Here is a 12,676-nt window from a genome sequence, read left to right as displayed (position 1 = left end):
CGAGTATTATATTAATATTTTTGAATCTTTTAATTGTGATTCTATATCAATATTGATCCCCCCCTCTCCATCGCGCTTAATTATTATATATTTTATAAAATATTTATTGATTATATAAAAAATTTTAAATTTAAATTTAATATTTTAATTTTCTATTCTTATTCGAGCATAATTATTTTTATTAGATTATTCTTTAATTATAATTTTTGACAATTTTTGATAATTTTTTTAGCATGTTTTCTTATATTTATATTTTGCTTAGAGAAATGTAAGAATTTTTCCAAATTTTTAATTCTAAATAAATTTCTGTCTCCTTGAATAATACTTTATAGAATTTCTAACTACATTAATGATCTTTTTATTCATTTAATCTTTCAAGAGAAAAAATGTCATTCATTCTAATATCTCTCATGTAATAATTATGGCATCTATCATTCAACTTTTTACTTTATCAATCCGTCTAACAGCAAATATAATTGCTGGACATTCATAAGATTATTCGCAGTGAAGAAAATGTGATTTTAGCAGTCAAGCAGTTGAGCAAATTCTACAATGATAGAATATAAAAATCGCTTTTTATGACATAAAAAGCATGAAAATTTTCACTCTTTTTTATCATAGACTCATTATCTTGAGAAATGTTAAAAAATGGATAAAATTACGGAAGAAGAGACGCCACATTCATGTGTAACTACGTTTTCCGTATGATGACGCAACTAATCGATAATGCCATGGGATTGAAAATCAGCGATCTCAACTCAGCACACGGATCGCATACGAAAAATGCACATAGAGAGAGTAGTCTAAGAGGAGCGAATCGATACACACACACATACACAAAGCACATACGTGCGCGCGCGCACACATGTGTGTGTGTGTGTATATATATATATGATTTCGTGGCACGAAGGGAACATTTTTCAACGAGCAATCGAAAGCCAGAAGCACGGAACGAATGGGGATTTTTATTACAAATATCCATTTGTTCGACAAAGTAACGGAGTTTTTCTACATCACTATCGGAATCTATCTGCGGAAGTCAATTGTGCGATTCATTTTATGATGCAGAGCAAAAGAATGCAACAAAAGAATCTCAATAATATAAATTCGAAATCTTATGTATTTTCCAATTGTTATAAAGCAATTTTTTAATATTATGTACCTATCAAAAAACGAATATCTCTATTGACAATACAAGATAACGATGACGAAGATGACGAAAATAACCAGTATTGTCGTATTACAATTTTATAACGAATATCTCTATTGACAATACAAGATAACGATGACGAAGATGGCGAAAATAACCAGTATTGTCGTATTACAATTTTATTAATCTAATGTAAATTTAAATTCGACAAAGATTGTTTAATATATTTAACATTTTCAATAACAAGAATTGTTATTGGATACCATTTCCACATACAAGCATAGAACAATAATTGTACTACTATGTGCTCATGTTTTTAAGCCAATGCGGCGATCTTTGTTACATATATATATTTTATCTCTATCATGATTTTTTGCAGAAAAAGATACAGTCTTTAAATATTCCATTTTAGCCTGTATTTTTCCATTAAGGTACATTTCCTTCCCGCTCTTTTATTCATTCTGCTCTATGTTCATTTCTCTTCCAAAAGATCTCAAAGTACTACGTGCGCTGTTCGATGAAGATTACGAACCAGCATTAGATACAATGCTTTATTGGAAACGTATTCAACAAAATGTATCTGTTTCTATTCTTCTGTGTTGCAGGCTTTTGAGGAACTCGAGGGTCTGTTAGGAAAACATAACATATGTATCGCCATCAAAGAAAAGTTGGTAAAGGATTCTGGGGTTGCCGAGGAGATCGCCTACGATAATATCATTTTAAAGTTGCTGACAAAACCACGAGCAAGAGGTAAGAGATAGCAACTTAATAAAACAAAAAGAAGTACTCATGTAGAAAAAGACATAAATAAAAATTATATTTTTTTAAACTCTCTTATGCCTAAACTCTCTTATGCCTAAACTCTCTAATGCCTTTAGAAGCATACACAATGTATGTATGCATGCATATTTGTATTTTATGTATTATTTATATATATATTTATAATGTGTAAAATCTTTCGTTTGATATGTGCCTAGAGAGTGTTATATCAACGTAATAAATTAATTAGTCTTTCTCTCTCTCTCTCTCTTTCTTTTTTCTCCTAAATTACAAATCTATGTATCCCTATAAGTAAACCGCATTGAAATCTTAATCAACGTTTCTCCGATAATACGTTTCTCGATGAAATAAATGTCATTAAAAAGGATTTAAATTATTACTAAGAGAAAAAGAGAGAGAAAGAGATTAGAAAGAGCCCTCGGATCGTGGCGATCTGTTCATTTGCGCCATTTCATTATTTTAATCAATATAAATTATTCCAAAATATAAACGAATCGCAAACGCAGGATTACGAAGTAATATTGTATCGATGGCGAACGCAACAAGGACTCCGAATTCCATTCGATTCGTTTCAGAGTAACGAAATAGGTTCATTAACGAAATGGAAACGCGACTTACTCCGCAAACAGCACTTTGTCCGAAACTTGTTGAAAATCTACATAACTCACTTAACTCTCTCATTTCTTCCTAAGATCTTCCTAAGCGAGCGTACGCTAAATCCCTGGCTTTATTTGCAGATCGGATGGATATCAAGTGCAGTTTAACTTGTATAGCTTTAATCGAATGTTCGCACACACGTTCCAGCAAATCATTAAAGAAACAACAAAGTATTTCGCGTAATGCAGAAATTAAACGATCTCTTCTAATATTTTCAATGATTTTGGCTTTAAAGAAAAATTGGTATATCGGTATTTGTATGGAATTTATTTAAATCATTGGGAGGAGGATGTCCTTAATTAAGATATATTAATACTCTCATAAAGATTTTTAGGAAAAATAAAATAACATATGTAAAAATATGTAAAATTCCAAGTCAAATTACAATAAATATCAAACTTGTAATGAGTTTATTTAAATTATTTATTGCTTTATGTTATAAGAGTTAAGATAAGCTTTGCATGATTATATTAGAAATGTAATATATATTTCACATCAGTTTGTATAATCGGTATACAAGCAGAAATGGCGTTTATAATTTATATTATACTTGTATCGTTCTCATAACTAACAGCGAAGCGTATTTACACGCACCGCTAAGAAAACATTTAAACATTTCGATGTAAATTCATGAGGAAATTCAAATACGACAGACACACAGGATATGGATGACAGAGAAACGAACAAATGTACGTTGCTATTTTCGCGGACGCAAAATGAGAAATGGTATAAAGCGAAAACGGCTGTAAGGTGCATAAAAATTATGACATTGCCAGATAACTCTCTCTTCATATATATTTCGTTCACATATATACAACAACAAAAAGTATAATTAATACTTTCTACACACGCTGAAATAAAAGCACACTTTGAAATGATCTTATTTCAGAGAAATAGAGATTAGCAATTCAGTCTGACGGACAAAGATGTTTCTACCTCAGGCGAATAAATATTTCATCCATTTAATCCATTCAATACGGTCCCGAACCTTGAAATCCCTTGGTGACTTTTCGAACCTTACATACTTGCGTAACTTTCTACCAACATTTTTGATAAATAACTCACATTTTCAACCAAACTCTTCTTCTAAAGAAAAACTAGTATTCAAAAATTAATCGTTTGACACATCTAATAAATAAAAAAGATATTGACATGTCTAACAAATTTTGCAAAAATATGCTTCCACAAAATACTAATAGATCAAAAGATATACGCAGAGAAAAAAATAAGAAAAAGTAATATGGCATTGCATAAACAGTAAAAATTTAATGCCTATTAATCAAATGCAAGTAATGATATCTTAAACTTAGTGTACACGAGATTTAAGTTAAATTAATATTCACAACATTTTTTCTTAAATGCATAATCCCATCTCTGAGAAAAACAGATACGATTTTAGCAAACAATACATCTGATTGTTTAAACGTATCTATTACACTTTTCAGTAAGAAAAAAAAAGCATTTCGCGATAAATATCTATTTTATGCAGAATTTTCTTCTAGACCTTTCTGTAACTAACTGTTCTCGGCTCCGTCAGGCTCGACCTTATGTTCTTTTTTACGCCCCCATCGATTCCTACCGGATCCTGTATAATCTTGATTCTCATAGGAATCGCCGTCCACGATGAGGAGCGAGACGTTTCATTGGCATTTTTTTCAATAAAAGCTTAATCTTTTTGCTTTCGAGAAAATGACTTTTTCCCGCGATAAAATAAAATCGAATGGCGAAAATTACCGCGATAATAGAGATAAGACGATAAAAGAGCACCGCATTTACGGACGAAATTTTCACGGAATTGTTCTAACTCCTGTATTGCCGTAGGTTGCATTATTTTCGGTTCCGATCAAGAAGTTGCCGGGGTCATGAGAGCGGTTAGACGATGCAACGCAACCGGCGCTTTTTCCTGGATCGGGAGTGATGGTTGGAGCGCAAGAGGATTAGTAAGTAACGGTAACGAGCCGGAAGTCGAGGGCACTCTATCGGTTCAACCTCAGGCAAACCCCGTTAAGGGTTTCGAAGAGTACTTCCTCAATTTGACCGTCGAGAACAATCGAAGGAATCCGTGGTTCGTCGGTAAGTGAACGGCCAGAACATGCGACGGGAGCGAAACTTGGCGAACTCCAACTTTGCAATATGCATGCGAATATATGTTGTACACGCGCAAGTTTGCAGTTCTTATAAGTAAGAAGTCAGATTTTACTTTCTCTATACATACCGATAAAAACTTTTAACACGGTTTTACTAAATAGACTGACATTCGACGTGATCGTCGGTTGCCAAGTAAAACGATCGAAGCAATTTTATTAACAATGTATGTGTTGTATTTCTTTTTCTCAAGAAACAAAAGAGAAACAAAAAAGCATTATATACAATAATATTATTCTCGGTACATGTGATATTTAAAGATGCGTAAGCACATGTTTCGCTAAGTCGTTCCGGATCGATCATAATATATCAAATTATCACGTACTTACGCGTTAATTTTAGAATTTTGGGAAGATTATTTCAAATGCCGATATCCGAATGCATCCCGGACACCATATAATAAAAAATATACAAAAATTTGCACAACGGAAGAACGTCTCACCAAACAAAACACGGCTTTCGAGGACCAACTACAGTTTGTTTCCGATGCAGTAATGGCATTCGCTTACGCTTTTCGGTATAATTAAAATTTAATCATCGATATATCTGAAAATCTTCTCGAGAAAATTATGAAAAAAGCGCTATTCTTCCTTTTCCTAGAGATATGCACCATGACCTTTGCGATGGAAAGCAAGGATTATGCGACAAAATGAAACCGACCAAGGGAATAACGCTTCTACACTACCTGCGTAAGGTGGATTTCGAGGGTAAGCAAAACGGTTCCTTGAAGAGATTACGAGGTGCGAGTCTAGTCGAAATCGATTCTAGTCATTGAAAATTTATATTATAAAACAATAGGATGCCTAACACACTTTAAAATGCTTTCACGTATTAAATAAACTTAAACGTAATATATTTATTAAATAAAATTTTAAAAAATATTTTAAAAAAGCCTATAACACACTCTATTAAATGGTCAAAACTATCTTTATCGTGATTAGTTGCTTATACGTCTCGATCAAGTTTTCATGGTACTCATAGGCGATCGAACGACTACGTTTAAGGTCTAAGCGGAGACAAGTTCAGATTCGACAAGAACGGTGACGGACCCGCGCGATACAACATCATACATTTCAAGCAAATCGAACCGGGCAAGTACAAGTGGATACGCGTCGGTAAATACCTGGAAGGCGAGCTGCGACTGAATATGTCCGGTAAGCCCTTCCATTTTCATATTTCACGACGTATGAGAATGTACCGGATTTATATATGAACATGCTATAATGTTCTACATCGTCATCATGCATGTATTTGTTTTAGAAATCCAATTTAAACTTGGGCATCCTCAACCACCTGAGAGCGTGTGCTCTTTGCCTTGTGAGGTCGGCCAAGCAAAGAAATATGTCGAGGGTGAAAGATGCTGCTGGCATTGCTTTAATTGCACTCAATATCAGGTATGTCAATGACATATCGTCAAGAATAAATAACCTGCTAGACCCGATGTGTTTGTAATTTAAATCGCCACTTCTTTTATTAAAAGAAAAAAAAACGTGCACGCAGATAATACACCCATTATTAATTCTTCACAGTTTCGGTGATAAAAAATATAATATCTATCTTTGTGTATACCTTCATTTATCTCACAATCGCGTAATAACAGATTTTGAAAATACTGCATATTTTTTTATTCGATATAGTTCTCGTTGGATATGTGTGAAATAGAGAGGAATATGTAAAAAATAATACATATTTATATAAAAGTAAAATCAATTTTGATTAATTAATTAACCATAAAAAGTAACAGAATCATAGGGCAAATTCGAATGAATATAAAGGATGGCTATCCGATAAATTTGTTTCGAGGCTTATATATATAATATCCCCTTCAATCATATAATTATCCTGCATATTAAATTCAAATTTGCTCCATTATTCTGTCAATTTTTGTAGATAAATATAATTATGTGAATGATATCTATACGACCCCCTTTTTTATAACATAGATACGAGATCCCAAAGATGAGACGCAGTGTATTCAATGTAGTCAAGGTACACTACCCGATGAAACTCATTCAAAGTGTCAAGATATTCCGGAAGAGTTTCTACGCCCGGAAAGCGCTTGGGCAATAAGTGCAATGTCTTTTTCTGCCACAGGAATTTTGGTAGGTATCTCTTGTATCCTTCACAAATCTAACTTTCTAGAACTAAGACAGCTTGAATGAAAGGGATTAAAAGTGTATTAAGAGAAATAGATATAATTTATATCTCAAACTGCAATAATTGCGTCATATGTTTTATATGTCATACATAATCATATATGATTTATACATATTTTATGTAAATAGGTCACGTTATTTGTCGGCGGCGTTTTCCTCAAACATAACGACACGCCCGTTGTACGTGCATCTGGACGAGAACTATCTTATGTTCTTCTGTTAGGAATTTTACTCTGTTATCTCGTCACATTCACTTTGATACTTAAACCCACGAACATTGTTTGCAGTATTCAAAGGTAAATAACTGTGAATCTTTTCGAGCATATTCTGCAAGTGTTCCGACGTGATAACATTAATCTTTCTGCTCTTACAACTGTCAAAGTTACTTTATAAATTACATTCTCTTCGTATACAATTAACACTATCTAATTAAAAATGATAGAGTTTTACTAGTTTTACATGATTAACAAATTTATATAATAATTTTGCAATTTTTTTTTATTTCCTATGATTCATGTAATTCATTGTGTGACATAATAAAAGTAAAATATTTTCTTTAAATAATATCGCGGGATATAAACAGTGTCTAAAAACAAATCTAAAAATGTAGACGTAACGTAATGAAAAATAAGATAACTGAATTTTTGTGTATCAATCTATAAAATCAGAGATAAAAATATGAAGTAGACGTAGAAAATATTTCTCGATATTAATAGAATGTTTGTTAAGAGAAAAACAAAAATACAATTTCATCTCTGCTGATAGATTTGCCGCAGGCTTGTGCTTCACGGTAGTATACGCGGCATTACTAACGAAGACCAATCGAATCTCAAGAATCTTTAATGCCGGAAGCGCGAAAAGACCATCCTTCATATCACCGCGATCACAACTTATTATCTGTTTTGGATTAGTATTCGTACAAATCTTGATTAACGGAATTTGGATAATCATCGATCCCGCCAAAGCTATGCATCACTACCCTATGATGGAAGACAATTTGCTCGTTTGCAATAACTATATCGATGCCAGCTATATGATCGCGTTTGCATATCCTACAATATTAATAGTCGTGTGCACCGTCTATGCCGTCCTCACGAGAAAAATTCCGGAAGCCTTCAACGAGAGTAAGCACATTGGTAAGTTTACTTTTTCCACTTCGTACATTACGCATGTTTTATAATTATTCATATCATATTCTGTGCTACGTTCTTTTATAACTAAATTAAACACTAATGGATTCGGTCACGCAATTATAACGTAATTGTAGTACGTAAAAGATACTTGGCTGAAAAAAATTGCATCATTTATTTGTACGATAACGATTATTTAACGAAGGATAAGAAGACAGCATTATTATGAAACAATATGTGTAATGTAGGTTTAACGATGTATACGACGTGCGTTATATGGTGTGCTTTCATACCTTTGTACTACGGTACCGGAAGCAACGTCGCATTGAGAATTACTTCGATGTCAGTCACAATCAGTCTTTCTGCGTCTGTAACGGTGGTTTGTCTCTTCAGTCCAAAGGTAAAGCTTGATCATTTTAAAAATGCGAGCATTTCAAAATGAACGTTCCAACACTCAAGATTGTTGCAATTTTGGAATTTCGAATGTGCTACGCCTAGTGTTTATAAATGATAAAAAATCCCGATTTGTGAATTCAAATTAACGTACACACACACACACAGTTACGATGTATGCAAAATATTAAAGATTTGTATTCTTATTAATATTTCTCCTAAAATGCATGTTGAAAATTGGAATTTAGCTTAGAATTGTGTTTTTTGTGCAAAAAGATGAAATGGAATTTTAATTACCGAATACCTGGCCAAACTAATTTCTGACTTTAGCTTAATTTACTGTAATAACGATTCACGTATTGTTTATATGCACAGCTATACATTATTTTAATCCGACCTGAGAGAAATGTGCGCCCAACCGTGAGGGCAGGAAGGCCTAATCTGACGAAAAGTTCGGCGATAACCGCTACAAATGCTTCGAATATGATGGGCCCAGTAACGGCGACGACAGTTCTGACAGCCGCAACTTGCGATCAGAATAAAGCAATCAAAAAACATATCGCTATAGACTGCTCCACTCAAAGCGAGTGTAAGTACGATTTCGAGCTTTTTCTTTTATAAAATATAATTATCATTTTAATACATTCGACTTCCCCCATTTTTGTTCGCAGGTTACGAATTGCAATTGAAAGATCAGAAGAATGAGGAATCAACACGCACTTCGCGATCAACTCAAACGATTAACAACGAACAGGAATTTGTGGCCATTGCGGCGATTAATAAAGAATCGCCGGATGTAATCGCGTCTGTGAATAATAAGGAATCAAAAAACAGCACGATTACGACAAAACGACTTAATAGCAATGCAAGGATAGGTAACGGACCGCTCTCTCAAAGTGATCTCTCTTTATAGCGGAAGGTAGGATTATCTATAAAGAAAGAGAGAAAATCCGTATTAACTGTTAATTTAAAACCGATCTCGAAGAATCCTGTGATCGTCTGATTTATTCTTCGTATATACGATTAGTATTACGTCAATGTACGTATATTTTTCAACGTAAAAGACGCAAAATATCTGTATTAAAAATTGTTTTAGAAATTATTATTTATATCATCAGATGTCCCTCGCCAAAGTTCGACAGCAAAATAACAACAATTAGACAATTTATCCAATAGTGTGCTCTAAATTATGCATTAGTAGAGCAAAACTAAAGTAAATCAAACTTGTTCTGCATATCGTACACATATGATATGCCAAAAACATATGTATATCATAATGCACGATATGTCATAAGTCTAATAATCTTAAATTAAGAAAAACTAAATAAGCGTAAATAAGCATATAATGAACTTTAGAGTTAAAAAAATGTTCATTATCTAATTATGCAATATAATGTGCGCGAAAGGTATTTGTATAATTAATAAATAGTGCATTTTGCTGTCATGTTGACAGTAATTACTATTAATAGATATATAACAGCTCGATATCAATTCTCTTGGAATTATTATACTTTTAATGAAATCAAGATTGGTTCGATTAATTTTACTCTCATGCATATTTAATGAATATAAGACAGATATTTAAAACGTAAAGAGAGTTCTCTTAATTACTTTTTACATAAAAACATAGTTCGTTAAATTAGTTAATTTTAAATATTGATAATTATTAAACGTTCTAATTTTTGAAACTGTAATAAAAAATGTGTTAAATATATTAATCTACATAATATTTTGTTATAGACGTAATGATTTCGTTCATCTTTCTTAATTTCAAATTATGACCTTTTTAATACAAATTCATAAAAAAATGGATCGGCGTTAAAAGTATGTAACTTTAAAGAACTTTTTTGAATTGTTTAAATCTTTTGATATTCTATTTTTTGCGTACTTTAACACATATATTAACATTTAATTATGAAGAAATTTTTTATTATTTTTTCATGTATAGTCATATATCTTGATATCAAAATCATTTTCGACATTATTTACCGTCAAATATGACGAGTGTCATGAAAATTTAAATGTGTAAATATAATCCAACAAGTTAAAGAGTTTTCCCGTCTAAAGAAAAAGTAATTTTCTGATATTGTAGCTACAAGATATATCCTAAAATTTATTAGATAAATTCGTAAGTTTTCTAAGAACATGAAGAATAATATTCGTATTACATATATAATACGTATACTATATATATATAATTATTGTGTAAAATACTTACATATTTGTAAATATATAAATTTAAAGATGAATTTAATTTAACGTCCTCTCTTCATCGAGCGTCGTATGATATTTAAATAAAATATGTGCACACATTTATATATACTTTAGAGTAGATATATGTATATTATAATGTTAAATTTTTTTTTAGAAATATTTTCTGCACACTATAGGAATTATTCTCCGTAAAAATAACATCCGTAAATTGCATAGTATCATAACGGTAGTGTAAATCTATTTTCAAACTGCAATTCTTATTAAAAATTATTTATGTAAATATGCTATAAAACACATTTGAACGATTCGAAAAATTTGTGTTAATATTATATAGTATTATATATATACATATATCTCATTCGGGATAAACATATCGTTTGCACACCGTATATATCAATAAACTTTTCTCACCTATAATTACTATAAAAAAATTAATTAATCTTTTAATACTACATTCAATCGGATTTTACGATCAATCGATTATTCGATCATTTACAAATATGTACATATATACATACATATACATACATACTACACGTTATATATCATTTATCTATTCATATTATCTCTTTACTTTTTTTTCTTTTCGTAGTTTTCTCATAGTAGATTATCATGAATTTGTATGTGATCTATGTGGATAGAAATGTAACTAGTAGGTGTACCTGTAAATCTCATTACTACTTATTTACTTAAAGTATCTTAATCCTCTGTATATGCACAAATATTATATAAAAGTACACACGTGTATTAATTAAACTCCATTTCATTTCAAAATATTAAAAAAATTTCCTTTTTTCTATTTTGTTACTAGGCTTTAGATATATGGATGAGAATGATAGTATTTTTTTTTCTTAATTAGCATGTATCATTCAATCATATATATTTAATCGTTTGTTTACATACACACACACACACACACACACACACATACATATGATTTATAATTTCAATATATATATCAGTAGAGAGATATAATATTGAACTATTAGAAAAAATATTAAATGCAATTTAGCACTCTCTCTCGCGTATTATTGCATGTATCAAACAAATGTGTCAACATAAATTTGTGTACACTTTAGAAGCAAATATAATAATTTAAGATTTATATAAAAAAAGCAAAATTATATATAAAAATCGATATGAAACAACGCAACAAAATATACCTCGATGGATATTCGAAGTATAGGTATATATGCATATACAAAAAATAAATTATAGATAATTGTACATATAATACACATGTGTAATATCATAAATATACGAATTTATTGTCTTAGCTCGTACCGGATCTATTGAATATTTCTTTTGAATTATGAAAAAAAAACGCATAAGTAATTATGCAATGTATAAATTCCAAGAAATGCAATGCAGACACAATGTCAAAACCAATATATATATATTATTATATATGTACGTATATCACGCGATCTAAAGATATTTTAAATACATTATGAATTAAAATAGGAAAAAATATAGTAATAGCATAATGTATCTATTATATATAGAATAAAAGTTACGAAATAAAATCGACGATGTGATGTAATTATTGCTTACTATTTTCCTTGCCACAGACGAATTTTACGAAGAAAAGAGAAACTCCTTAATCATTATTTTTTTTTAACGCGCATGAGATGCGACTTACAATAAATATAAAACAATTTAAACATGCTGTTTAATTTTAAAAGTTACAAAAGTTACAGAAAAGATAATGCTCCAACGTCAAAATCGAAAGAAAGAGAGAAAAAGAACGAGAAAAAAATAAAATATCCAAATAGTTTGCTACAAGGTTTCATCTGGATTATTCCCTACTTGTTCCATCAACCATTAGTCAAACAGATCAGTGGCAGATCTTAAAAATCCCCATTAGATATATGATTTACGATTTGTATTTCAAACTGTAATCATACATTGGAAAGGGAAAAAACACCATCGTAAAATTATAATTTCTCACTGGAGAGTCATATGAATATACTTGTATTGACAAAGAAGAAATATCAAAAACGTAAATATGCATATAGGAAATTTTATAAAAAATTTTGTATGTTAAAAAC

General features: G+C 31.0%; 2 protein-coding genes across 2 annotated transcripts in view; one reads left to right on the top strand and one right to left on the bottom strand.

Annotated features, from left to right (window-relative positions):
* Positions 1 to 9,789, top strand: part of LOC115239258 — a 165,013-nt gene extending 155,224 nt beyond the window's left edge. Inside the window, exons 9-16 of the mRNA XM_029813689.1 lie at positions 5,737 to 5,886; positions 5,993 to 6,126; positions 6,676 to 6,834; positions 7,018 to 7,184; positions 7,654 to 8,024; positions 8,267 to 8,418; positions 8,787 to 9,000; positions 9,083 to 9,789. Of these exons, the coding sequence (XP_029669549.1) occupies positions 5,737 to 5,886; positions 5,993 to 6,126; positions 6,676 to 6,834; positions 7,018 to 7,184; positions 7,654 to 8,024; positions 8,267 to 8,418; positions 8,787 to 9,000; positions 9,083 to 9,324 (1,589 nt within the window). The 3' untranslated portion in view covers positions 9,325 to 9,789. The remainder of the gene's footprint in view (positions 1 to 5,736; positions 5,887 to 5,992; positions 6,127 to 6,675; positions 6,835 to 7,017; positions 7,185 to 7,653; positions 8,025 to 8,266; positions 8,419 to 8,786; positions 9,001 to 9,082) is intronic.
* LOC115239256 (COP9 signalosome complex subunit 7) overlaps positions 1 to 12,676 on the bottom strand; it is a 100,333-nt gene that overhangs the window by 83,935 nt on the left and 3,722 nt on the right. The gene's annotated exons all lie outside the window — the stretch shown is intronic.

Source organism: Formica exsecta, unplaced genomic scaffold (genome assembly GCF_003651465.1).
Source record: "Formica exsecta isolate Colony F162 unplaced genomic scaffold, ASM365146v1 scaffold37, whole genome shotgun sequence".
Lineage (NCBI taxonomy): Eukaryota > Metazoa > Arthropoda > Insecta > Hymenoptera > Formicidae > Formica > Formica exsecta.
The sequence above is the reverse complement of the archived record's forward strand: the minus strand, read 5'-3'. Positions and strand labels throughout refer to the sequence as shown.